This window comes from Anas acuta, chromosome 22 (assembly GCF_963932015.1).
Source record: "Anas acuta chromosome 22, bAnaAcu1.1, whole genome shotgun sequence".
Taxonomy (NCBI): Eukaryota; Metazoa; Chordata; class Aves; order Anseriformes; family Anatidae; genus Anas; species Anas acuta.
Window position 1 is genome coordinate 627,929 of NC_089000.1, and position 25,377 is coordinate 653,305.

A 25,377-nucleotide genomic window follows, 5' to 3' on the forward strand; every position below is an offset into this window, starting at 1 on the left:
CCAGCCGCGGCGGGGCCGCCGTCAAAGGGCCCTTTGTTCCCGGTCACGCGCCGCGGCCGGCGGTTGCGAGGCGACGGCCGGGCCGGGAGGGCAGGAGGCGGCGAGCGAGAGCTGGGCCCAGGGCCTCCGTCGTGGCCACACGCCAGGGACGGGGCACCCGGAGGGGCCCACCCCATGGCATCAGGGCACCTTGGGGTGCTTGTGCCCATAGTGCCTGGCTGTGTTTGAGAGCCTCTCCGTTCCCCCCCAGCTTCAGGGTGTTTCGGGGTGCCCATCACCATGGCCTCTGGGTGCCATCAGGGAGGAGCCGATTCTCGTGGTGGCAGGACACCTCAGGGTGCTCATCCCCGTGTCACCTGGGGGTCTCTGGGTGCCCACCAGGGCGCCTGGGGGGCCGGAGGATGACACATGGCATCAGGGCCCCTTAGGGGGGTCCGTCCCTGGGACATCGGGATCCTGCTGTGTACCCAACCCCGTGGCATCAGGGTGTCACTGGGTGCCCATCGCCACGGCATCAGGGCACCTTGGGGACCCATCACTGTGCTGTCAGGGCACCTTGGGGACTATGGGGACAGCTTCCCCATGGCACAAGGGAGGCCTCAGAAGGGCCCATCCCCATGGCCTCAGGGTGCCTTGGGGAGGAGGATGGAGCCCATCCTTGTGGCACCGGGGCACCTCATGGTGCTCATGGCGTCAGGGTGCCATGGGACAGAGGTCCGTGCCCTGTGGGTCTCACTGCATCTCGAGGGACCCATCAGCATAGCTGCGGGGCACCCCGGGGTGCTTGTCCCCATAGTGCCTGGGTATCCCCGGGCTCCCTCTGGGCCCATCCCCGTGGTGTTTGGGTGTCTCTGGGTGCTCATCCCCACGGCACCGGGGTGTCTCTGGGCGCACATCCCCGTGGCACCTGGGCACAGCCACGGGTGCAGCCGCGCTCCCCGCGTCCGCTCTGCCAGTGCCATCTGCTGGCAAAGGCGGCCGCTTGTGCCAGGCGCCGCACGTGCCAGGCTGCACACACGCGTGTGCACACCCGCTCTCCCCCAGCACACGGGACACGCACGGGGTCAGCTCTGCAGGTTTATTTGCCCTCTGCGATGCCAGGAGGTCGCCGCTGCCCATCTCAGCTGTTGTTCTGTATGGTCTGGAAGAGAGAAGTGGCTGAGGGGGGTGCGACACGCCGGTGCCCTGGTAACCCGGCACCTTGGCATCCCCACACCCCAATGTCCCAGCACCCTGATACCTGGGCACCCCGACACCCCAGCACCCCGGCACCCTGGCACCGCAACGTCCCAGCGCCCTAGTGCCCTGGCACCCTGACATCTGGATACGCTGACACCTCAGCACCCCAGCACCCCAACACTATGGTACCCCAGCACCTCATGGTACCCTGACACCCCGACACCCCAACATTTTGGCACCCCAACAACCTGGTCCCCAAACACCACAGCATCCCAGCACCCCATTACCCCAGAACCCCGTTGTCCCAGCACCCCAGTGCTCACCTCAGCGATCCAGTCCTCAAAGGCAGAGACGCGAGTGAAGACAGTGGGCTTCTTCGGGGTGTCGCAGCCCAGTCCCGAGACGAAGCTGGCGATGCCGTGCACCTCCCAGTGCCCATCCTCAGCCTGGCAGTTCAGGGGGCCGCCCGAGTCGCCCTGGGGATGGGGTTGGGGTCAGGCTGGGGTCGGGGTGCCCCGGTTTCCCCAGCACGGAGCAGCCCAGAGCGGCACTCACGTTGCAGCCAGCCTTCTCGGCTCCACCAGCACAGATCATGGTGGTGCGGATGGCCAGGCTGCCCCACCAGTCGGGCTGCGTGCAGTGCTCGTAGTCCACCACGGGCATCAGCGCCTCCTGCAGCCGGTCCGGCAGCGGGCCGCCAGCTGCCAATGGGGGGGGGGGGTCAGGGACCCAGATGGACAGCCCTGTGCCTGGCACCCTGCCCGCCAGCCCCATCCATCACACGTCCATCCAGCATCCACGCATCACCCGTCCATCATCTCTCTATCCATCATCCATCTATCCATTCTTCCATCCATCCTGCACCCATCCCACCATCCAAGCATCCAAACATCTGTCCGCCATCCATCCATCATCCAACAATCCTTCCAACGAACCCCCATCCCTCCCTCCCATGTCCTTCCCTCCATCCCATCCTTCCCCCCTTCCATCCCTCCCTCCATTTCCCCATCCCTGTATCTCCACGCATCCCTTCCTTCCCCCACCCCTCCCTCCTTTCCTCCATCTCTCCATCCCACATCCTCCCCCCTTCCTCCCCAGGGAGCAGCCGGGCGCTGTCCCCACGCCGCAGGGACGCACTGGACAGACGTCCCCAGCCGCTCAGGTAGCAGGGGTAGCCGTCGGGCAGGATGGTGCCGGCGGGCGGCAGCTGCCCCGTCTGCACTTGGGTGTTGAGCACCGCGTTGTGCCGCAGTTTCATCAGGGCGATGTCGTTGCTGCCACAGGAGGACACACACACACGTTGTGAGGGCTCTGGGTGGGGACAGCGTCCCCCCGCGCCGCCGGGACCCTGCTCACCCGCAGGCCACGCACGAGCTTCTCCACTTGGGGTGCACAAAGATGTCGGAGGAGGCGACAGGGATGCGCTGCTCAGAGCCCTCGGCAGTGCTCATGTCGTACTCGCCCAGCACCACCTCGTAGGTGAGCGTGGAGCTGCCCGTGGGGACACGGCCCTCAGGGGACGCCACGCTGTGTGGTACCGGGGGTACCCCGGGGGATGGGGGCTGCAGCCCTCCTGCACCCCTCCCCACAGCCTGCACACTCCTGCGTGCCCACCCTGCACCCTCCTTGCACACATCACCCCCTTGCACAGCCCATCACCCCCCTGCCTGTCCTCGCTGCGTCCTGGATCTCCTGCGTGCACCCACCCTGCACCCCTCCCGCACCCCTTCCGTGCACCCACCCTGCACCTCGCACCCCCTGCACCCATCCTGCACCCTGCACCCCACATCCCCTCCATGCGCCCATCCCTGCACCCTGCATCATCCTTACCCCACCCGGCACCCCCCTGCACCCTACACCCATTCCATGCACCCGTCCTGCACCGTGCAGCCCACCTGCACCCATCCTGCACCCCCCACCCCTCCTGTGCACCCCCCCTTGCCCCCATCCCGTGCCCTGCTCACGAGATGCAGTGCGCGGCCGTCATCACCCAGCCGGGTGCGATGAGGGTGCCCCCGCAGGTGTGGCGGAAGGTGCCGTCGCGCTCGTACTGCAGCGAGATCTGCAGCGGGGGGACACGGGGTGGGAAGGGGCCACGTCACCCACTGGGTGTCCCCGCCGCGTCCCCGTCCCCATCCCCGTGCCGCTCACCTGCCAGGGCCAGCTGTAGGGCACCGCATCCTCCCCGTTCACCACCCGCGACTGCGGTTCTTTTGGCAGCACCGCAGCCTGGCAGCCTGCGCGACAGGGTGTCGGTCACCCCAGGGTGCCGGGACCCCCACATTGGGGATGCTGGGGGGGGTTTGGGGACAGCTTACCGCTAGCCACAAGCAGCAGGGGGACAAGGAGCGTCAGCATCGTGATCCCAGCTCAGCAAGGGCCCACGGGTCGACCGCCAGCCTTAAATCTCCCCCCTTATCTGGGCACTCCCTACCCCAAGGACACCCCTGGGAAGGGGCAGCCGGCACCCAGCTGGGTGCTGCCAGGGGGCACGGGGTGCCTCTGCGGGGTGGGGGCGTGCCGGGACCCCTCCCTGCGGTCACACGGTGGGGGGCACCCCACAGGCATGGCTGAGGGGGTCCCAGCGCCCTGTGTGGGGCACTCCGGGGTGCCAGCCCCCCTGGGAGCCACACAGGTGTGGGGGCCGGGGGTTAACCATTAACGCCTGGCCTTGGCTATCAGGGCCGGGGGGGGGGGGGGCACATGGCCACCAGCACCCATCCAGCCAGGCCTGTGTGGGTGCGACCGGGGGCTGTGTGTCCCCATATGGTCCCCCATGGACTCAGTGCCATATATGCCACGTACACCCCCTCGGCACCGCAGCCCCCCTCCCATAGCAGCTCTGCCTCCTGTAGCCCCGTACCTCTCTTGCTCCTGGTGCCCCCAGCCCCCTTATAACCTCTATACCCCCCCAGGTTCCTTGTCCCCTCCAAAATCCCCATACCACCAGGTATCCACCACGGACCCTACAGTCCCTGTGCTCCCCAGGGCTCCTCTGCCCCCATAGCCCCCGTGCCCCTGGTGCCCCCAGCCCCTCAGTTACCCCCTGTGCTCCCCATAGCCCTGGGTGTCCCCCCATAGCTCCCATAGACCCCCAACACCATTAGTGCCCCCAGACACCCTATATCTCTGTGCTCCTTATACTCCATATACACCATGATAAACCCCATACCCCCATGTACCCGGTGCCCCCCCCAGCCCCTGTGAACAGCTGTGTCCCCCAGAGTCCCTGTGTCCTCTACAGTCCCCATATCCTTTATGCACCTGGCACCCCATAGCTTCTATATGCCCTGTACCCCTATAGCCCCTGTGGCCCCCATACCCTCATGTCCTGGTCCCCCTATAGCTCCAAAGCCCCCATGCTCCCCCCACACACACAAACCCTTGTGCCCCCCATAGCCCCCACACCCAGAGGAACCCCCATGTCCCCGGTATCCCCCATGCTTCTGAATACCCCTGGTCCCCCCATAGCCCCTACAAATCCCTGGGCAGCGATAACCCCCATATCCCCTATATCCCCATACCCTCAGTATCCTCCACAGTTCCCAATACCCCTGGTTCCTCCACGGCCCCATATAACCACATTTGCCCCCCTATAGTCCCTCTACTCCCCGCACAGCTGGTGGCCCCCATCACCCCCATAGACGTCCATGTCCCTGTCCCAGCCTGGGGCTGGCCCAGTGCCACCACCCTATGCTGGGGGCTGTGGGGTCCCCTGGTGGCGCTGGGTGTCCCCATGGGCCTGCTCGTGTCACCTGGGTGTTGCTGTGGGCACACCACACAGCAGCAGCCCCATGCGCACGTGTCCCTGTGTGTGTGTGTGTCTGGGTGTCCCCACAGCCCCCCGTGTCCCTATGTGCTCCCCATGTCCCCACGGTGTCCCCACATGTCCCTATGGGCGTGCACAGAGGTGCCCCCCGGGGTCCCCACGCACCCCCATGTCCCCATGGGTGTGCACAGAGGTGCTGCCATGCGTCCGCGAGTGGAGGTGCTCCCCATGTCCCCACGGTGTCCCTGTGTGTCCCCATGGCCCCGTGCCAACGCACGGAGTTGTCCCCAAGCTGTCCCCGCACACCCCACCCCACGTCTCTGTGCACCGAAGTGTCCCCAGGTGCTGCCACGCGCGCACGGGAGCTGCTCCCCACGTCCCCACACCGTCCCCACGTCCCCCCGTGGGCACGCACGGAGGTGCCCCCACGCTGTCCCCACGCTGTCCCCACGCTGTCCCCGCGCCCCCCCCGTGTCTCCGCGCACCGAAGTGCCCCCCCAGGCTGTCCCCAGGTGTCGCCACGCGCCCGCACGGGAGCTGCTCCCCACGTCCCCAGGCTGTCCCCACGTCCCCCGTGGGCACGCACAGAGGTGCCCCACGTCCCGCTCTCCCGTGTCGCCCCCGGGGTGTCCCCAGCTGTCCCTGTGCCCCCCCCCCCATGTCCCCACGCGCCCCCGCGTGCAGGCGCGGCGCTGCCCTCGTCTCCCACTCCCCGCGCCGAGCCCTGTGGGCGTGCGCCCCGGTCTCCCCTCTGTGGGCGCGTACCCCGGCGGCCCCGCCCAGCCCGGGGCCGGGGCCGGGGCCGGGACCGGGGCGGCGGCGGCGGCGCGGAGCGGAGCGGGACGGAGCGGGACGGAGCGGAGCGGGGCGATGGGGCCGCCGGTGCCCGCCGCGCTGGGCGCCCTGCTGCTGCTCGGGGCCCTCGGAGTGAGTCTGGGGGCGGCGGGGAGCGGGGCCGGGTGGGAGCAGGGGGGGGGTTCCCCCCCACACCGTGGACCGGGTCCGGGGCTGGGGGTCCCCCCCCCCCCCGTGCCTTGTCCCGTGGAGGAATTCGGGTCCCCCCCGCCCCTCTCCCTCGCCGTGCGCTGTGCCCCCGCGGCTGGGGACGCCGTCCTGACCGCCCCGTCCCGCGGGGGAGTTGGGGACCCCCCCCGCACCCCACGCGCAACTGGGGACGTGGGGGAGGCGCTGCGACGCTGGGGAGAGGGGGGCAGCAGCCTGCCCTGACCCCTGCGGCACCGCGGTCCCCCATGGACCGGGGGGAGTTGGGGTCCCCCCGGGGGCTGTGGGGTCCCCCTGCCCCTCCCCAGCCCCGTCAGGGAGCTGGGGTCACCCACGGAGTGGGGGCGCGTGGGGTCCCCGTGCCTTGTCCCCGAGGGAACTGAGGTCTTCCTGGATTGGAGATGGGGGTCCCCACCACCCTGCCCCATCCCATCTGGGAATTGGGGTCCCCCGGCCTTTGGGGTCCCCATCATCCCCCAAAGCAAGCAGGGGTTCAGGCCGTGACCCCGTGGGACCCCATAGGTCCCACGGGGGGCACATGTGGGAGTGCGTCCTGCTTTTGGGGTACTGCGCACCCCCAGGGTCCCCCCATCCCCCTCTCCCGCCCTGGCTAAATTTAAAGGGTGACAGGCAGCACCGGGCAGCCTGTAAAAATAGCGTTCCCGAAATACCCCCGGGGCTGGGGGGGCCACCAGTCATGGGGGGGCTGCCTAGGGGGGTCCCTTGGGTACCCCCAGGGGGTTCAGGGTGCAGGCTGGGGCTGCTGAGATAGGGCTGGGCCTGGTCCCCAAATCTAGAGGGGTCCCAAAGCGTGGAGCTGGGGGGGTTCCACCGGGTGCTGTGGGGCCCCCACCCGTGCTGGGGGGGGGCAGCGGGGTGGTTTGGGGCTGGGACGCTGCCCGGGGCGGAGAACAGAGGGGCCTTTCTGCTCAGGGCCATGCTGGCAGGGCCGTGCCCCCCCCCCCCCGCCTCCACAGGGCAGAGGGGTGACGAGGCTGGGGGGGGGGGGCTGCAGCTTTGCACCCCCCCAGCCCTGCTGCCACTGTGGGGGTGAGGGGGGTCTGGGGACAGCAGATGGGGGGGGGGCACCAAGCATGCTCGGGACACCCAGGAATGTGCCAGGGTGAGGGAGGGGGGGGCACCAGCCCTATGGCACCGTGGCGTCAGGGCCAGCCCCACCCTCCCGTTAGGGGGGGTTTGGGGGCTTGGGGGTGCCCCCCCCACAGTGTCCCGTGCCGGGAAGGGTTAAGGCAGGCACAGGGAGAGGTCAGGGCAGGAATGTGCGATAGCATCGGGCCTGGGGGCAGGGGCGGGCGGGGGGGGGGCACGGTGGGGCACGCACACGCGTGTGCCCCCCGGCTGCGTGCACGCCGTGCCACGGGGGGGCTGGCACCCGCATGGCACCCCCGTGCCGTGCCGCCCTCGCACACTTGGGCTTGCACACGAACGTGCGTGCCGCTGCGTGTGCTTGCACGCCTGTGCGTGAGTCTGAGCGTGCTTTAGGGGATGGCTCTGCACGTGGGGGGCCTTCGGCCTCGCACCGCCCTGCTGGGGACCCCCGGGGACCCCCTGGGCTCTGCCACCGCCGCGTGTGGCCCTGTGCGCTCCGGGCGCGCTTTGCCCCTGCCCCGTCGCCAGCTCCTGAGGCGGCCGAATGCTCCCATCGCCAAAGATGGCCTGGGCAGGAGCAGGCCGGGGAGGAGGAGGAGGAGGCCGAGGAGGAGGAGGAGGAGGCCGGGGCCGAGGAGGAGGAGGGTGCCCGCCCGCCTGGGTCGGCCGCCAGCCCGGCGTGCCAGCGCGCCTGGTCCCCTCGCGTTCCCTCTGCCCCGAAACGCGGCCATTCGGGATAAATTAGGCAATGCAGAGCGGGGAGGAATGTGCCCGGGGGGGGGCACCCTGCTCCCCCCTCCCTCCGCTCCCCCTCTCCTCCAGCGGGGTTCAGGCTCCCCCCAGCCAACACTCCCACCCTGCAGCTGTTTTTGCCCCCAAATCACTGGGGGGGGGGAGGAGAGTCAGGGGGGGTCAGGCAGCTGCTGCCGTCCCCTGGGGGCGTCCCCGCCAGCTGTGGCGGCACGGGGGGGGGGGGATTGCACCCCCTCCAACCCCCCCAGCCCACAGGCGCTCAGCACCGCAGCCGGGTGCCCTTGGCCGGGGAGGCCGGCGGGCGGAGGAAGCTGGCGGGGGGAAACACCTTTTGGCTTGGAGAGCTCCGGCCTTGGGGAAACAATGGGGCTGGGGGGGGCGGCTATTAATAACCCCCCCCCGGTTATTATTCCTGGCCCCTCCACGGCCGGGGCTTCCTGCTCGCCGGGGCGATGCGTCACCCCGCGCTTCCTCCTCTTCCTCGCCCAGCCGCCGCGGTGCAAAGGGGGGGGGGGGCACATCCATAGGGTGGATTTATAGGGGGGGCCCTCTGCGGTTCGGGGCGTCGAGCGAAGCCGCACGTGGCGCCGGCGGACGTGACAGCGGGGTGGTGCTTCCTCCTCTTCCTCCTCCTCCTCTTCCTCCTCCTCCTCCTCCAACTGGTGCTGTGGAGCCGGGGCCCCCCCACACCTCATTTCCCTGGTCCCAATGGAGGCCGGGGCAGGATTTGGGCCGGGGAGTGGAAAATGTGAGCGGCGGCGGCCGGCCGGGCGCTCTGCCCCACCGGGTGAGCCGGGCGCCCGGGTGCCGCGGCCGGGGCCGCTTCCGGTAACCCGAGATGGGTCCGGGCCCCCCCGCACCCCCCTGGCGCCCGGCCCCGCCACCGGACAGCTGGGCTGGGGCTGCCGGGGGGGCACCGTGCCCGCCAGGCCCCACTGCATGGGGGGGGTGGTGGCAGAGCACCCGCAGGCTCAGTGCATGAGTGGGAAGCAGCAGCAGAGCACCCTGACACCTGCAGCGAGTTTGGGGGTGCAGGGGGGGGGGGATGGCAGAGCACCCACCCCATCAGTGCATGTGTGGCCGTGGAGCACCCACCAGCTCGGTGCATGCATGGGGGCACCAGCCTTGTACCCCCCCCTCAGTGCATGTGTGAGGAGCAGCAGCAGAGCACCCACGAGCTCGGTGCGTGTGTGGGGACACCAGCAGAGCACCCCCACACTCAGTGCATGCACTGGGGGCACCGTGCATGCATTAGGGGGCACCAGTAGCACACCCCCAAACTCCATGCATGCATGGGGGGGGGCAGCAGCAGAGCACTCACCAGCTCAGTGCATGCCTGGGGGACCCCCCCTCGTGCCTCAGTTTCCCCCACTGCACCCTCTATGCCCAGGCCAGCAGCGGCACCTGCGGGGTGTCCCCTCCCGCAGCCGGGTTATTTTGGGGCGCCCGCCGTCTGTGCAGTGGGGGGGGGGGGGAACGCCACGATTCCCACCCATTGTGCGGGCGAGCGGGTAAATCCCCCCCGGGCTCTGCGCCGGCCCCCAGCGCCTGCTTAATCCGCCTGCGCTTGTTTGCACAGCAAAGTGCTGCCCCGACGGATTCCTCCTCACCAGCCTGCATGGGCGCCAGTGTGTGTGTGTGTGTGGGGGGGGGGAGCAGCCCTCATCCCCCCCCCCCGGCACTGCGGGAACCGCGGTGGGTGCTGGGGGCACCCAAGGGGGCAGCCGGCAGGGTGCTGGTGCCTGTTCGCGTGTGCACACGGGGGCATTGCAGCTGCAGGGTGTGGATGCGTGGTGCTTTGTCGCCGTGCATGCAAGTCCCCGTGTTGCTGCGTGCACAAGGTTGTGCACAGGAATGCGGTGGGTGGGCGGCGGGGGGGGGCGCGAGATGAGCTCATCCCCCCCCCCAGCTCCCTCTTCCCAGCCGCGCCGGCCGTGGTGACTCCACCGCCCAGCTATGCAGCCCCGGCCCTGCCAGCAGCGGAGCCCCGGTGACGTGGCCTGGCGGTGATGGCCATGTGTCCCCCCCCTCCAGGTGACCCACGGTGCCAGGGGCCTGGCCGAGACCACGTTCCCTGAGGACACGGTGGCTGACCGCGTTGGGGGCGCGCGGGGGCGGCGGTACTACGCCCAACTCTCCGATGACGAGGACCTGCTGGCAGATGAGGCGTCCGGGGGTAATGTGGCACGGGGTGGCACTGGGGGACGCGCACGCACACGGGGCTGCGTGGTCCCTGGGTGTCCCCGAGGGCTCACGGTGTTGCTCCCGCAGATGGCAGTGGGGAGTACGGCAGCGGTGACATCCAGCTGGTGGCCGGGAGCCCCTCGGTGCCTGGCGTTGGGCTGGCACCCACCGGTAAGGGGATGCCTCTGGGTGGCACCGGTGCCCGCGGGACACTGCGCTCCTCTGCGCTGCGCTCAAGCTCTGTCTCTTCTCCATCCTCTCTGTTCTCCTTCCTCCTCCTCCTCCTCCTCTGCGGGCAGTGCCCGTGCCCCCGCCAGCAGGCATGGTGGTGGCCGAGCCCGAGGATGACCCCCCGCTGAGTAAGTGCCACTTCTTGTGACCCCCCCCCCCGCCACCTTCCGACTTTTTCTCAGTCCTGTGGGCTGGTTTCCTTCAGTGGCGGGGGGCTGGCTGATGCGGGGGGGTGCTGCTGGGGTTGGGGGTACCTGAGGGGTATTTTTTGGGATGCCAACACCCTCTCTCCCCCCCCCCCCAGTTTATTTCCGGGCGCTGGTGAACTTCACCCACAGCATCGACTACAGCCCCCGGCTGGAGGATGCCAATTCAGATGAGTTTCGGGAAGTCTCGGAGGCCGTGGTGGATACTGTAAGTGGGGCGCGCCAAGGGGGGAACCCCCAGCCCAGGTTTTGGTGGGGGGCACCCAAGGGTGCGCCCTCACCCCCTGTGCTTCCCCTGCTTCAGCTGGAGTCAGAGTATTACAAGATCCCTGGGGACCAAATGGTCAACGTGGTGTTCATCAAGTGAGTGGGGGCATGGGGGGCAACGGGGAGGTTTGGGGGTGCAGGGGAGGTTTGGGGAGGATGAGAAGATTTAGGGGTAATGGGGAGGCTTGGGGTGCAGGGGAGGCTCAGGAGGGATGGGAAGGTTTGAGGTGCAGGGGAAGTGTGGTGGGGTGTGGGGAGGTTGGGGGACATGGGCGTATTTGGGGTGCAGAGGAGGTCTGGGAGGGTGGAGAGGTTTTGGGGTGCAGGGAAGTTTGGAGGCAGAGGGAGGTCTGGGGATGAGATGCTTTGGGGAGTGCAGAGGAGGTGTGGGGGCATGAGAAGTTTTGGGGTGCGAGGGAGGTACAGGGTGCAGGGGAGGTTTTGGGGGTTCAGGGGGTTGGGGTGGGGGCTTTGAGGTGCTGACCCCCTGCCCACAGGGAGCTGGAGGGCAGCGTCTTCGTGGAGCTGGATGTGGGCTCGGAGGGCAACGGGGACGAGGCGCAGATCAGGGCCGTGCTGCAGGACGTGGTGGCTGCTGGCTCCATCGCCTCCTTCGTCACCTCGCCCGTCGGCTTCCAGTTCCGACGCCTGGGGGCCGGTGAGCACCAGGGGGGCACGGAGCAGCCCCCCCACCCTAAACCTCAATTGTGGGGCCGCTGGGGACAGCACAGGGTCCTGCGTGCCAGCACGCCTTGAGCCCCCCATTTTTTGCCGTTTGCATTGTGATACCTAAGAGCGGGTGATGGGGGGGACAGGACACAGGACACCCCCCCTGACAGTAACCCCCCCCCGTGCAGTGACCCCTCATCTGCGCCCCTGCACCTCCCTGGAGTTCTCCTGTGTCAGTGGCGAGTGCATTGCCCAGGAGTACCGCTGCGACCGCCGCCCCGACTGCCGCGACGCCTCAGACGAGCAGGGCTGCGGCGAGCCCCCCCCGGCCACCTCCCCGGCGCGCCCCGTGCCCCCCAGCACAGCACGGCCCGCCACCACCCGCCCGCTGGTCACTGTCCCTGCCACCACCCGCCGCCCCCTGCCACCCAAAGCTGGGTGCCGGCCGGCCGAGGCCACCTGTGCCGATGGGCGCTGCGTGCCCCGTGACTACCTCTGCGATGGCGAGCGCGACTGCGCCGATGGCAGCGACGAGGAGGACTGCGGTGAGTTACCGGGGGGGTGGCGGCGGTGGCGGTGGCGGTGGCACTCCCCCGGGGCGGGTGCTGACACCCTGCCCCCACCAGGCACCCCGTCGCCCTGCGAGCCCAATGAGTTCAAGTGCCGCAATGGGCACTGCGCCCTGAAGCTGTGGCGCTGCGATGGGGACAACGACTGCGGGGACGGCTCAGATGAGACCGACTGCCGTGAGTGTGGCTGGGAGCAGTGGGGACGTGTGGTGACACGGCTCCGGCTGATGGCTGCTGTCCCTTGTAGCCACCAAGGCGCCCGGCGCGGCGTGTGGGCCAGACCAGTTCAGCTGCGTAGCCAGCGGGACCTGCATCCCCGCCAGCTACCACTGCGACGAGGAGCCCGATTGCCCTGACCGCTCCGACGAGGTTGGCTGCAGTAAGTGGCACCCGGGGCCATGGGGACACCGGACAGGGGTTGGGGACAGCGTGTCGTGGTACTGTGCTGGGGACACCGCACCCAAGTGGGGGGGGCGCAGTGATGAGGACAGTGCGCTGCTGCGCACGGCTGGGAGATGGTGCCGGGGACACTGCGCCCAAGCTGTGGCATGGTTGGGGACCCTGATGTGGCACCGTGCTGGGTGCCGTGCTGGGACACTGCGTCCTGCAGGTGGGGCTGGGGACCCTGTGCTGGTGACACCGTGCCACAGCATGGTGCTTAGCACTGTGCCGGGGACCCTGTGCCCAAGCCGTGCCGTGGATTCTGCCATGGCACCGTGCTGGGTGCCGTGCTGGGGACACTGCCAGCCAAATGGGGCAGGGGTCCCTGGGCTGGGCACCCCGTGCCCAAGCTGTGCCGTGCTGGGGTCCCTGTGCCGTGTCACCCAGCATGGTGCCATGGAACCCCGCGTCCCCCGAGCTGGGTGGGAGACCTCATGGCGTGGCACCGTGCTGGGGCGCTGGGGTCCCCGCAGCCGGGGGCGCTGGGCGCAGGGGGTGACACGCGTGCCCTGCAGTGCCGCCGCAGGTGGTGACGCCGCCGCAGGAGTCGGTGCAGGCGGTGCCGGGGCAGACGGTGAGCTTCACCTGCGCCGCCACCGGCGTGCCCACCCCCATCATCACCTGGCGCCTCAACTGGGGGAACATCCCCCCCAGCCGCAGGTGGGTGGGGCACCGGGAGGGTGGGGCCCAAGGGAGGGGCGAGGTCAAGGGGTGGGGTGAGGTCACAGGGGGGGTGGGGGGGGACACATCTCCCCATGGGGCTTCTGTGTGGGTGGGGCTTGCAGGAGGGGTGTGGCCAACGGTGGGCGTGGGGTGAGGTTTGGGGAGGGGTCTGCAAAGGTGGGGCTCACGCAAGGGGCGTGGCTGTGGGGGGGGAGGAGCTTTGGGGGGGGTCAGCAAGGGGCAGGGTTGTGCCCAAGGCTGGTCCTTGTGCTGGGTGGCATGGTGTGCTGGGCACCGAGCGTGTCGTGCACCAGGTGTGTCATGCACCAGTTGTGTTGTGCACCAGGTGTGTCATGCACCAATTGTGTTGTGCACCAAGCGTGTCGTGCACCAGGTGTGTCATGCACTGAGTGTGTCATGCACCAGGTGTGTCGTGCACCAGGTGTGTCGTGCACCAGGTGTGTCATGCACCAGGTGTGTTGTGCACCAGGTGTGTCATGCACCAGGTGTGTCATGCACCAATTGTGTTGTGCACCAAGCGTGTCATGCACCAGGTGTGTCGTGCACCGAGCGTGTCGTGCACCAGGTGTGTCGTGCACCAGGTGTGTCGTGCACCACGCACGCCAGGCACCAAGCGTGCCGGGCACCAAGCACACCGTGCACCAAGGATGCTGTGCACCAAGCGTGCTGCGCACCCAGCACGCCATGTGCCAAGCACGCCGTGCACTGAGCGTGCGGTGCCGTGAGCGTGCGGTGCAGTGAGCGTGCCGTGCAGGGTGTCCATCGTGAGCGAGGGCGGGCAGGGCACACTGACTATCCGGGACGTGAAGGAGGCTGACCAGGGCGCCTACACTTGTGAGGCCATCAACACCCGCGGCATGGTCTTCGGCATCCCCGACAGTGTCCTCACCGTCACCCCCCGCCCCGGTGAGCATCCCCAGCTGCCGCCACCTCCCCGTCCTTTGCTCCTGTCCCTGCGCCCTCACCTGATCCCCTCCCCGTCCCCGCAGGTCCCTGCCCCGAGGGCCACTTCCAGGTGACGGGCACATCCCGCTGCCTGCCCTGCTTCTGCTTCGGTGTCACCACCGCCTGCCGTGCCACCGCCCGCCACCGCCACCGCCTGCATCTGCGCTTCGACCGCCCTGATGACTTCAAGGGTAAGTCGCCGGGACAGGGGGACAGGGCGCAGGGAGGGGGGCGACACACAGGGCTGAGCCTCTCCCCACAGGTGTCAATGTGACGGTGCCATCAACTCCATCCCTGCCGGCGCTCTCAGCCACCCAGCTGCATGTGGATGTGGCCACTGAGGAGTTCCAGCTCCTGGACCTGTCCCGGCGCTTCCTGGCTCTCGATGCTTTCTGGGCGCTGCCGGCCCCCTTCCTGGGTGACAAGGTGACCGTGGGGCAGCAGCAGGGCTGGGGACACCCCGGCACAGCTGCTGACACCGCGCTGCCCTTGCCAGGTGGACGCCTACGGTGGGGCGCTGAGCTACAGCGTGCGCTACCGGCTGGGCCGGGGGCCCCCCGAGCCAGCCCCCCGCCCCGACGTGCTGCTGCGGGGCCGGGGCCGCCAGCTCCAGGCACGCGCTGGGGACACCCAGCCCGACATCCTCAACCAGCGCCGCATCCCCTTCACCGAGGTGGGTGCACTGGGGACGGGCACTGAAGGGCGCTGACGGGTGCTGGTGGCACCCTGGGGTGACGCCGGTGCTCACCATCCCCACAGGACAACTGGGAGGACGAGACGGGCGCTCCGGTGAGCCGGGAGCTGCTGCTGCTGGTGCTGCAGGAACTGGAGGGCATCTTGGTGCGGGCAGTGTATGATGGGCGCATGGCCAGCGTGGGGCTCAGCGACGTGGCCATGGATATCACCAGTCCCGGGGACACCGGCCTGGCACCTGCCGGGGATGTTGAGGAGTGCAGGTGACTGGCGGTGGCTTGCGGGCACTGGCAAAGCAACGCACCCACTGGTGTGGTGTCACCAGCGCAGTGCCTCCGTCATGGTGCCACCATCACACCTCTGTGTCCCCAGGTGCCCCGTGGGCTACACGGGGCTGTCGTGCCAGCGGTGCGCCGCCAATTTCGAGCGGGTGCCGCAGGGACCCTACCTGGGGACCTGCTCGGGCTGCAGCTGCCATGGCCACTCCAGCACCTGCGACCAGGTCTTTGGGCACTGCCTGGTAAGGACAGGGACATGGGAACAGGGGACGTGGGGCCGGGGGCTCAGCCACATGGCAGTGCCACCAACCCCTATGCCGTCCCCGCAGAACTGCCAGCACAACACGGAGGGTCCCCAGTGCGAGAAGTGCAAACCTGGCTTCTTCGGCGATGCCACGCAGGGCACGGCCACCGCCTGCCGCCCCTGCCCCTGCCCCTACACTGAGCCATCCCGCAGGTGGGTGCTGCCCCAGGAGGTTTGGGGGGGAATGGTGGCACATCATGGCCCCATGTCACCATCTCCTTGCCCGCAGGTTCTCCGAGTCGTGCTTCCTGGACACAGATGGCCAGGCCACCTGCGATGCCTGCGCCCCCGGCTATGCTGGCCGCCGCTGCGAGAGGTGGGTGGGCAGGGGGTGGTGAAACGCGGGCTGGGAGCATGGGTACCCCGGCTCCCTCCCACGGGCCCCTGTCCCCATCCTCCCCCAGGTGCGCCCCAGGCTATGAGGGAGACCCCATCCAGCCAGGCGGCAAGTGCACCCGCATTGGTGAGTGCTGTCCCGTGTCCCCCTGTGCCCCCCCAGCTCTGCCCATTCCTCACCGTCTCTCCCCGCAGGCCAGGAGCTCATCAAGTGCGATACACGTGGGGGCAAGGACGCGGTGGGCGGCACGTGCCGCTGCAAGGTGGGTGTCCACCTGCCCCAAACCCGCAGCACCCAGGCTGGTCCCTGCAGCACCCAGCCCTGTCCCCCGTGGCACCCAGTTCATTTTCCCCAGTACCCAGTTCCCCACAGCATCCCTGTGGCACCCAGTCCAATTCCCCAGGGTTTTCCAGTCCTCCCATAGCACCCAGTTTGTCAGTCCTCCTGGCACCTAGGTTTCCAGCCCCCTGCAGCACCCAGTTTCCCCATCCCCACAGCACCTGTTTGCCCAGTCCCTGTCCCCTCTTGCAGCCCAACGTGACGGGGCGGCAGTGCGATGAGTGCGCGGCCGGGACCTTCCACCTGAGCGACGCCAACCCCGACGGCTGCCTTAAGTGCTTCTGCATGGGTGTCTCGCGGCAGTGCGCCAGCTCCTCCTGGAGCCGTGACCAGGTACCCTGTGCCATGCCGTGTTGTGTTGTGCCACGTTGTGCCGTGCTCTGCTGTGCCATGGTGCACCACGCTCTGCCTTGTGCTGTGCCATGGTGTGCACTGCCAAGCAGCACCGTACCATGTCCCATGCCCCTGTCCCCCACCCCTGCAGGTCCGTGTCACTGCTGAGGAGGTGTCGCCGCTGCACCTGACCAACCTGGCAGGCACGGGGACGACGATCAAGGGCTCACGCTTCGCTGCCCCACGGGAGCTCGTCTTCTCCGACTTCTACACACTGCCCCGTGACGTCTACTTCTGGGTTCTGCCCACGTCCTTCACCGGAGACAAGGTGCAGTGGTGGGGACGGGGGGGGGGGGGACACAGCCGGGTGTCCATGAGCCCGGCTGAGCCCTGTCCCCATGCAGGTGACATCGTACGGGGGCGAGCTGCAGTACACGGTGACGCACCGCGCGCCAGCAGATGCCCAGCCACTGCAGCGGCAGCCCGACGTCCTGCTGCAAGGCAACGGCATCTTCCTGGAGCACTTCTCTGATGCCACCCCTGTGCCCGGTGTCCCCACCACTGTCACCGTGCCCTTCCGCGAGGTGAGAGCTGGCATCCCCCTGGGGTGGGCGCTGGGGCTCTGGGGACACATCGGTCACCGCGGGGCTGTGCCTGCAGCACGCTTGGCGCCGGGCAGATGGGCGCGAAGCCACCCGGGAGCACCTCCTGATGGCCCTGGCCGACATCGATGTCCTCATGATCCGCGCATCCTACACGGACCAGCCGATGGAGAGCAGGTACCGGGGCGGCGTGGTGCTGGCTGGGGACAGGGGACATGCGGGCAGGGCGGCGGGGACATCCTGTCTTGCCCTGCAGGCTCGCTGATGTCCGCCTGGACGTGGCCGTGCCCCATGCCACCGGCCGGGCACCGGCGCTGGAGGTGGAGGACTGTGCCTGCCCCCCCGGCTACCGTGGCCCCTCCTGCCAGGTGAGCCCCCCGCTGTCCCCATGGCTCTGGGGATGCAGCCGGTGGCTGACACCCGTCCCTGTCCCCACAGGACTGCGACGTGGGCTACACCCGCAGCACCAGCGGGCTCTACCTGGGCACCTGTGAGCGCTGCCAGTGCCATGGGCACGCCGACGAGTGCCATCCTGAGACGGGCGAGTGCCAGGTGAGCCCGGTGCTGGCATGGGGACAGCATGGGGGGCATGGTGGGGACCCCCTCGCCGTGCCAGCATCTCCCTCTCCCCACAACACCAGGGCTGCCGGGACCACACGGAGGGCACGCAGTGTGACAAGTGCCAGCCTGGCTACTACGGCGATGCCACCCGTGGCACCCCGGGAGACTGCCGGCCCTGCCCCTGCCACGGGCCCCACACTGACACCCAGTAGGTGCCCCCCACCTCTTCCCCGTGCCCCCAGGGGCCACCAGCTGGGGCTCACTCATCACCCTGCTGTCCCCTCTCCCATCCAGGAGCTGCTTTGAGGACACGGACGGGCAGCCCACGTGCAGTGCCTGCGCCCCGGGACACAGCGGGCGCCTCTGCGAGAGGTGCTGGAGATGCTGGGGTGGTGGTGGGGTGGCAGGGGTTTTGGGGACCCCCCCTCATTGGCTTATTTCATCCCCCTCAAAGGTGCTCACCTGGCTACGTGGGGGACCCGCTGCGGGGAGAGCCGTGCCGAGGTGAGTGTCCTGGGGAGGGGACAACGCCGTGTTCTCTGTTGGGGTCCCCACCTAACTGCTGCCCCCCCCCCGTGTGATACCCCCAGAGCCAGGGGCCACCGGTGACCAGTGCCAGTGCGACCAGCAGGGCAGCATTGGCGAGCGGTGCGATGCCAGCGGGCTGTGCCAGTGCAAGGTGAGCCCTGTCCCCATGCCGTGCCGTGTCCCCACATCGGTGGGGGGGTGACAAAACCACAGCGTCACCCTCCCCTGTCCCCTGCAGGCCAACGTGGAGGGTCCCCGCTGTGCCACCTGCCGACCCCACCACTTCCACCTGAGCGCCGAAAACCCGGCAGGCTGCCTGCCCTGCTTCTGCATGGGCATTGTCCAGCACTGTGCCAGCACCTCCTACTCCCGCGACACAGTGAGTCCCTGTCCCCACGGGTCCCCGCGGTCCCCCAGTGTCCCCAGGCCGCTCACCCGCCCTGCCCCGCAGGTCCGGACGCCCTTCGGCCCCGGGAGCTGGCAGGGCTTCGCGCTGGTGAACCGGCAGCGCAGCACCCGCGTGGCCACCGGCTTCAGCGTGGAGATGGGCACCACGGGGCCCCGGCTCACCTACGGGCGCTTCGGGGAGCTGTCCCCTGAGTCCTACTACTGGCAGCTGCCCCAACCCTACCAGGGGGACAAGGTAACGGCCGGCACCCAGGGGTGCCCCCTCCTCGGGGCGCCCCTTGAGACCCCCGGCTCCATGGGCACCCCTGGGTGCTCGCCCCATTATGGTTAGCATGGGGAGGTGGACGCAGGCTCCCAGTGCCTCCTGCTTCCTCCCCCCTTCCTTTTCTCTTCTTCCTTTCTCTCTTCCCTTTTCCTTTTATTTTCATTTTTTCTCCTTCTTATCCTTTCTTTTCCCTTTTAATTTTCCTTCTTCTTAATTTTTCCTTTCCTCTTCTTCCTTTTTCCTCTTCCCTTTCCCTTTCCTCTTTTTCCTTGCCTTTCCCCTTCCACTTTTATCTTTCTCCTTTCCTTTTCTTTTCCCTTTTCTTTTTGATTTTCTTTTCCATTTCCTTCTCCTTCTCTTCTTCCCTTTTCCTTTTTCCCTTTTCCCTTTTATTGTTTCCTTTTCCCTTTTTCCCCTTTCCCTTTTTTTCCCTTTTTTATTTTTTCCCTCTTTTCCCTTCCCCTTTCCCTTCCCCTGCCCGTTCCCTCTTTTCCATCCCCTTCCTCCCTTCCCCCCCAACCTCCCCAGCTCCCCAGAGGCCTTTCCCCAGGGCCAACCCTCATCTCCCTGTAGGGCAGAACCCGGGGGGGTCCCCACACATGCACTGGGGCCCCCTCATTCCCACCTCCCCTTTTCCCCCCCGCAGGTGGGCTCCTACGGTGGGCGGCTCCGCTACACCCTCAGCTACAGCCCAGGGGGCCGGGGGGCCCCCCTGCCTGATGCCGACATCCAGATCACGGTAGGGGTTGACAGTCTGGGGGGAGTTGGGGAGGGGGTACGGCAGCAGAACCTCACTGACCCCCCCGTATCCTCAGGGCAACGACATCACGCTGGTGGCGTACCAGCCTGACCTGCCCCCCGGCACGCCGCACGACTTCGAGATCGTTTTTCGGGAGGTAGGTGCAGGCACCTGCCTTTGGTCCCCAGTGCCTGGCACCCCCTGGCACCCGGGGGGTGGGTGCCGAGGTGGTGCCCCCCCTAACAGCACCTCCCTGCCCGCAGCAATACTGGCAGCGGCCGGATGGGCAGCCGGCCACGCGGGAGCATCTCCTGATGGCGCTGGCCGACCTGGATGAGATCCTGATCCGTGCCACCTACTCCACCAGCACGGCCGTGTCCAGCATTGCCGGTGTCAGCATGGACGTGGCCGTGCCCCCCCGGCCTGGCCTCCCCCCGGCGCTGGAGGTGGAGGAGTGCCGCTGCCCCCCCGGCTACCGCGGCCTCTCCTGCCAGGTGAGCCGGCCCCCGGTGTGCCCGGCATGCTCCGGGTCTGTGGGGAGGTGTGGGGGGGTCACGGTGCTGAGCCCCCCCATCCCTGCTCCTTCTTGCAGGACTGTGCCCCCGGCTACACACGTACCGGGGGGGGGCTGTACCTGGGGCACTGCGAGCTCTGCGAGTGCAACGGCCACTCGGAGACCTGCCACCCCGAGAGTGGCCTCTGCTCTGTAAGTCCCCCTGGGGGGGTCATGGCACCCTGCGGCTTTTTGGGGAGCTGGGGCCACCTCCCAGTGCCATGCACCCCCATTCTTCTGCCCCCCCCACCCCCCCCTTCCAGGGCTGCTTGCACAACACGGCAGGGGACTTCTGTGATCAGTGTGCGCCCGGCTTCTACGGGGACGCCACTGCCGGCACCCCTGAGGACTGCCAGCCCTGCGCCTGCCCTCTCGTGCACCCCGAAAACCAGTGAGTGTTTGTAGGGGCTTAGAGGTAGGGAAGTGCAGGCAGGGGATGGTCCCTGATGCTTCCCTGCTGTCCCCCCAGGTTCTCGCGGACCTGTGAGAGTTTGGGAGGCGGCGGGTACCGCTGCACCGCCTGCGCGCCGGGCTACGCCGGGCAGTACTGTGAGCGGTGAGTGCAGCAGGGGCACCCCGATGGTGCCAGCCCAGTACCCTCGCCCTGACATCCCCATCTCCATCCCCATCTCAATGTTGTTCCCATATCCCTGCCCCAACATCCCCACTGCAATATCGTCACCCCCATGTCCTCACTTTAATGTCCCCATCCCAACATCCTCACCCCGATGTTCCCACCCTGATATCCCCACCGCAACGTCCTCCCCCCGACCTGCCCCCAATAACACCCCCGGTATGTTCAACTGATATCCCCATCCCCATATTCCCACTCCAATATAATCACCCCAATATCTTCACCGCAGCATCCCCATCTCGATATCTCTACCCCTATATATTGACTCTGATGTCATCACCCCCATATCCCCATCCCAACATTCTCACCCTGATATGGTGAAGAAATCAGGATGGGGATATTGCCCCTCCAGTTACCTCAACATCCCTGTCCTGGTTTCAGTTAGAACAGAGTTAATTTTCTTCCTAGTAGCTGGTGGAATGCTGTGTTTGTTAATGATAAAAAAGACCAAAAAGACTGTCGTGGTTTAACCCGGCCGGCAGCTAAACACCACGCAGCCGTTCGCTAACCTTCCCCCCTCCCTCTCTGGGACGGGGGAGAGAAATGGAAAGTGAAGCCCGTGAGTTGAGATAAAGACAGTTTAATAAGACAGGAAAATAATAATAACAATAATAATAATAACAATAATAATAATAATGATACAATGGTGATAATAGGAAAGTAATAATAGTATGTACAAACAAGTGATGCACAATGCAATTGCTCACCACTCGCTGACCGATGCCCAGCCTAACCCCGAGCAGTCCAGCCCCCTCCCCCCGGCTAGCCACCCCTATATATTGTTTAGCATGACGTCAGATGGTATGGAATACCCCTTTGGCTAGTTTGGGTCACCTGTCCTGGGTCTGTCCCCTCCCAGCTCTTACTGCACCCCCAGCCTGCCTGTTGGCAGGACAGAGCAAAAGGCTGAGATGTCCTTGGCTTAGAATAAGCACTGCTCTGCAACAATTAAAGCATCGGGGTGTTATCAGCACTCTTCTCATCCTAAGCCAAAACACAGCATTCCACCAGCTACTAGGAAGAAAATTAATTCTGTTCTAACTGAAACCAGGACAATCCCCTTCCCAATATCCTACCCATGTCTCCACGCCAGTATCCTCACCCCAACATCCTCGTCTCGATATCTCCACCTCTATATACCCACCCCAATGTCATCACCCAATGTCATCTGGATAGGCTGCACCGATGGGCTGAGGCCAACTGCATGAAGTTCAACAAGGCCAAGTGCCGGGTCCTGCACCTGGGGCGCAATAACCCCAAGCAGAGCTACAGGCTGGGAGCTGAGTGGTTGGAAGGCTGCCTGGCAGAGAAGGGCCTGGGAGTGATGGTGGACAGTCAGCTGAATAGGAGCCAGCAGTGTGCTCAGGTGGCCAAGAAGGCCAACATCATCCTGGCTTGTATCAGAAGCAGTGTGACCAGCAGGGCTAGGGAAGAGATCGTCCCCCTGTGCTCGGCTCTGGTGTGGCCGCGCCTCAAGTACTGTGTTCAGTTTTGGGCCCCTCGCTACAAGAAGGACATCGAGGTGCTTGAGCAAGTCCAGAGAAGTGCAATGAGGTGAGGGGCCTGGAGAACAAGTCTTATGAGGAACAGCTGAGGGAGCTGGGGTTGTTCAGCCTGGAGAAAAGGAGGCTCAGGGGTGACCTTATTGGTCTTTACAGATACCTCAAAGGAGGCTGTAGCGAGGTGGGGGTTGGCCTGTTCTCCCACGTGCCTGGTGACAGAACGAGAGGGAATGGGCTGAAGTTGTGCCAGGGGAGTTTTAGGTTAGATGTTAGGAAGAACTTCTTTACCGAAAGGGTTGTTAGGCACTGGAACAGGCTGCCCAGGGAGGTGGTGGAGTCACCATCCCTGGAGGTCTTTAAAAGATGTTTAGATGTGGAGCTCAGGGATATGGTTTAGTGGGGACTGTTGGCGTTAGGTCAGAGGTTGGACTCGATGATCTTGAGGTCTCTTCCATCCTAGAAATTCTGTGATTCTGTGATATCCCCATATCTCCACCTCAGTATCTCCACCCCAACATCACTATCCTGTTATCTCCACTCCAACTTCTACACACCGATATTCCCACCAATTATCTCACTCCTCACCCTGTGCTTCCCCCTGCAGGTGTGCTCCTGGCTACGTGGGGGACCCCAGCGTGCGGGGCCAGACGTGCGTGCCGCAGGGCTCATCGCCCCCCCTCGCTGTCCGCGTGCACCCACCGCGCACGGCGGTACCGCAGGGCAGCCCGGTGACGCTGCGCTGCCAGGCCAGTGGGGACCCCCCCTTCTACTACCACTGGTCACGGGAGGACGGGCGGCCCCTGCCCAGCAGCGCCCAGAGCCGGCAGCAAGGTAGGGGGCTGGGGCTGGGGTTGGGGATAGGGATGGGGACCGGGACACCAGGGTCTCACCCGCCCCACGCCGCCAGGTGAGGAGCTGCACTTCGCCAGCATCCAGCCCGCCGAGGCTGGCGTCTATGTCTGCTCCTGCCGCAACCTGCAGCACAGCAATGCCAGCCGGGCCGAGGTCATCGTCACCGGTAGGGCGCGGTGGTGGCGGTGGGGGGATGGCAGGGGATGGGGCAGGGGACGGGGCTCAGCCCTCTCATCTCGGTGCAGAGACACCCACCAAGCCCATCACCGTCACCGTGGAGGAGAAGAGGGTGCAGCGGGTGAAACCCGGGGCTGATGTCACCTTCATCTGTACAGCCAAGAGCAAGGTGAGCTGGGGGGGCATGCGGGCACCCTTGGGTGCTCACTACATCGTTTGGGCACCCCTGGCTGCTCTCTGGGTCGTGCAGGGCACATGGGTACTCTTGTGTGCCAACATTATCACACAGGCCCCATAGCCACCCACACGGCACACACAGACACCCCTGGGTGCCTACCTGGTCCTGCAGGGTGCAGGGTCATCCCTGGGTGCCCACGAGGCCACAAAGGTCATGCAGAAGCCCCTCTGCACCCATGGAGCAGCGCGTGGCACCCAGACACCCCTGGGTGCCCACCTGGGCATTGGGACACCTTTAGGTGCCCACCCATCTCCATGCAGGTGCCCACCCGGACCCACAGGACCCATGGACACCCCTGCGTGCCCATCAGGCCCTTCCTCACCTCCCTCTTCCCCCCTCACCCCCCAGTCACCTGCCTACACCCTAGTGTGGACGCGCCAGAACCACGGGACGCTGCCGTCGCGCGCCATGGACTTCAACGGCATCCTGACCATCCGCAACGTGCAGCCCGAGGACGCCGGCGTCTACGTCTGCACCGGCTCCAACATGCTGGACATGGACGAGGGCACGGCCACGCTCTACGTCCAGGGTGTGTTCCCAAGCCCGAGGGGCACCGGGTGCTCTGCACCCCCAAACTGGCAGGGGTTGAGCCGCGGGGACCCCGAGCGTTGTTTTTGTGTTGGTGCGGGTGAAAGCTTCTTATGGAAAACCTGGCTCCATTGAGGAGCCCAGACACCGGGGTGATGGGCTCGCGTGCCCCAACTTTAAACTTGACCCCCCCCTTTTGCAGCCCCTTCGAAGACCCAGATGTTTTATGGACCCGTTGAGTTCATGGAGGGGCACAGACCCGGTGAGTCACGAGGGGGACATCTTGTGGGGGGGCCACACACACCCCCTGCCCGCTGCATGCCAGGGCTCCACCGCGCACCCCGCGCCACACCACCCCCCTGCTTTGTGCCACCCCTTGGGGACAGCACCAGGGGTGGCGCCGGCACACTCTGAACCCCCCACGTGTCACCGCAGCCGCCACCGCCACCGCTCCCACCGCCACCGTGGAGCCGGCGCAGCTGAGTGTGGCACCGGGGCAGCCGGCCGAGTTCCGCTGCGTGGCCACTGGCAGCCCCACGCCCACTGTTGAGTGGCTCGGTAGGTGCTCGCCACACGCGGGGACCCAGGGACCAGGATGGGGGACGTGGCAGGGGTGACGTGGCGTCCTGTCCCCGCAGGCGCGCTGCCACCACAGGCGGTCGCCCACGGCGGGACGCTGCGGTTCAGCGCCGTCGAGCCATCTGACCAGGGGCACTACATGTGCCGCGCGCGCAGCAGCGCCGGCCAGCACACGGCGCGGGGTTACCTCCACGTGCAAGGTGAGTGTTGTCCCCCAACGTCCCCAATTTCCTCATCCCGGTGCTGGCACTGACCCCGTGCCGCCTGCAGGCGCCGGTGAGCCCCAGGTGCAGGTGAGCCCGGAGCGGACGGAGGTGCAGGAGGGCTCCACGGTGCGGCTGTACTGCCGGGTGTCGGGGTCACCCACTGCCACCATCTCCTGGGAGAAGCAGGGGGGCTCCCTGCCACCACAGGTGAGGCGGGTGTGAGCACCCATGGGTGCTCCCCTGGGGTGGTTGCCACTCACCCCATCGCCCCATGGGGTGATTGGGTGCCGCTCACCCCCTCCCCACGCCGCAGTCCCGCTCTGAGCGCACGGACATCGCCACGCTGCTCATCCCCTCCATCACGGTGGCTGATGGTGGCATCTACCTCTGCGTGGGCACCAGCGCCGCCGGCACAGCCCGCGCCAGCATCGAGGTGGTGGTGGTGCCAGGTGAGGGTTAGGGATGCCGCTCTGGGGACACCACTGGGGTTTGGGGATGGTTTTTGGGACACCCTGGGTGCGTGCCAGAGCTGCAGCCTGCCCCACTCCCTGCAGGGGCCGCGCCACCTGTCCGCATCGAGTCCTCGTCCCCCTCTGTCACCGAGGGACAGACCCTGGACCTCGACTGCGTGGTGGCAGGATCTGGCCACGTCACCGTCACCTGGTACAAGCGCGGCGGCTCCCTGCCCGCCGGCCACCAGGTAGGGCACGGG

The 25,377-nt window shown here is 67.0% G+C and overlaps 2 protein-coding genes across 10 annotated transcripts in view; one reads left to right on the forward strand and one right to left on the reverse strand.

The window, feature by feature from the left end:
* Nucleotides 1-1,063: 1,063 nt before the first annotated feature.
* On the reverse strand, nt 1,064-4,514 carry CELA3B (chymotrypsin like elastase 3B). Its single transcript, XM_068658471.1, has 8 exons — nt 3,498-4,514; nt 3,331-3,416; nt 3,144-3,241; nt 2,536-2,670; nt 2,317-2,453; nt 1,735-1,880; nt 1,503-1,655; nt 1,064-1,141 (listed from the first exon to the last, which is right to left on the reverse strand). Exons 1-8 carry the CDS (start codon nt 3,535-3,537, stop codon nt 1,121-1,123), a joined length of 816 nt encoding a protein of 271 aa, XP_068514572.1. The 5' UTR covers nt 3,538-4,514; the 3' UTR covers nt 1,064-1,120.
* A 1,197-nt stretch (nt 4,515-5,711) lies between these two features.
* The window catches only part of HSPG2 (heparan sulfate proteoglycan 2), a 35,975-nt gene continuing 16,309 nt past the window's right edge, over nt 5,712-25,377 (forward strand). For 6 of the 9 annotated variants that reach the window (XM_068658952.1, XM_068658953.1, XM_068658961.1 and 3 more), the window contains exons 1-49: nt 5,712-5,875; nt 9,848-9,989; nt 10,085-10,168; nt 10,297-10,356; nt 10,533-10,642; nt 10,739-10,797; nt 11,199-11,359; nt 11,559-11,915; nt 11,997-12,116; nt 12,187-12,318; nt 12,896-13,040; nt 13,819-13,970; nt 14,054-14,200; nt 14,272-14,435; nt 14,506-14,682; nt 14,769-14,965; nt 15,075-15,222; nt 15,310-15,437; nt 15,514-15,600; nt 15,689-15,747; nt 15,816-15,883; nt 16,153-16,293; nt 16,445-16,621; nt 16,698-16,877; nt 16,954-17,072; nt 17,152-17,263; nt 17,334-17,447; nt 17,537-17,664; nt 17,751-17,828; nt 17,911-17,960; nt 18,047-18,135; nt 18,223-18,363; nt 18,436-18,627; nt 19,304-19,396; nt 19,473-19,553; nt 19,660-19,890; nt 19,989-20,102; nt 20,213-20,340; nt 20,419-20,505; nt 22,690-22,916; nt 22,993-23,103; nt 23,183-23,283; nt 23,701-23,881; nt 24,083-24,142; nt 24,316-24,438; nt 24,519-24,659; nt 24,730-24,872; nt 24,979-25,114; nt 25,220-25,365. In XM_068658952.1, coding sequence (XP_068515053.1) covers nt 5,819-5,875; nt 9,848-9,989; nt 10,085-10,168; nt 10,297-10,356; nt 10,533-10,642; nt 10,739-10,797; nt 11,199-11,359; nt 11,559-11,915; nt 11,997-12,116; nt 12,187-12,318; nt 12,896-13,040; nt 13,819-13,970; nt 14,054-14,200; nt 14,272-14,435; nt 14,506-14,682; nt 14,769-14,965; nt 15,075-15,222; nt 15,310-15,437; nt 15,514-15,600; nt 15,689-15,747; nt 15,816-15,883; nt 16,153-16,293; nt 16,445-16,621; nt 16,698-16,877; nt 16,954-17,072; nt 17,152-17,263; nt 17,334-17,447; nt 17,537-17,664; nt 17,751-17,828; nt 17,911-17,960; nt 18,047-18,135; nt 18,223-18,363; nt 18,436-18,627; nt 19,304-19,396; nt 19,473-19,553; nt 19,660-19,890; nt 19,989-20,102; nt 20,213-20,340; nt 20,419-20,505; nt 22,690-22,916; nt 22,993-23,103; nt 23,183-23,283; nt 23,701-23,881; nt 24,083-24,142; nt 24,316-24,438; nt 24,519-24,659; nt 24,730-24,872; nt 24,979-25,114; nt 25,220-25,365 — 6,378 coding nt within the window. In that variant the 5' untranslated portion in view covers nt 5,712-5,818. The remainder of the gene's footprint in view (nt 5,876-9,847; nt 9,990-10,084; nt 10,169-10,296; nt 10,357-10,532; nt 10,643-10,738; nt 10,798-11,198; nt 11,360-11,558; nt 11,916-11,996; nt 12,117-12,186; nt 12,319-12,895; nt 13,041-13,818; nt 13,971-14,053; nt 14,201-14,271; nt 14,436-14,505; nt 14,683-14,768; nt 14,966-15,074; nt 15,223-15,309; nt 15,438-15,513; nt 15,601-15,688; nt 15,748-15,815; nt 15,884-16,152; nt 16,294-16,444; nt 16,622-16,697; nt 16,878-16,953; nt 17,073-17,151; nt 17,264-17,333; nt 17,448-17,536; nt 17,665-17,750; nt 17,829-17,910; nt 17,961-18,046; nt 18,136-18,222; nt 18,364-18,435; nt 18,628-19,303; nt 19,397-19,472; nt 19,554-19,659; nt 19,891-19,988; nt 20,103-20,212; nt 20,341-20,418; nt 20,506-22,689; nt 22,917-22,992; nt 23,104-23,182; nt 23,284-23,700; nt 23,882-24,082; nt 24,143-24,315; nt 24,439-24,518; nt 24,660-24,729; nt 24,873-24,978; nt 25,115-25,219; nt 25,366-25,377) is intronic. The other 3 variants (XM_068658954.1, XM_068658955.1, XM_068658959.1) reach the window with 1 other exon arrangement.

What these genes read in the sequence shown, in the direction of transcription:
- CELA3B (XM_068658471.1), bottom strand. Translation starts at nt 3,537, where the DNA reads ATGCTGACGCTCCTTGTCCCCCTGCTGCTTGTGGCTAGCG. An exon ending in CCTACAGCTGGCCCTGGCAG is followed by an intron (nt 3,242 to 3,330) that starts GTGAGCGGCACG and finishes CCCCCGCTGCAG; the next exon opens with ATCTCGCTGCAGTACGAGCG. An exon ending in CCGAGAAGGCTGGCTGCAAC is followed by an intron (nt 1,656 to 1,734) that starts GTGAGTGCCGCT and finishes CCCCATCCCCAG; the next exon opens with GGCGACTCGGGCGGCCCCCT.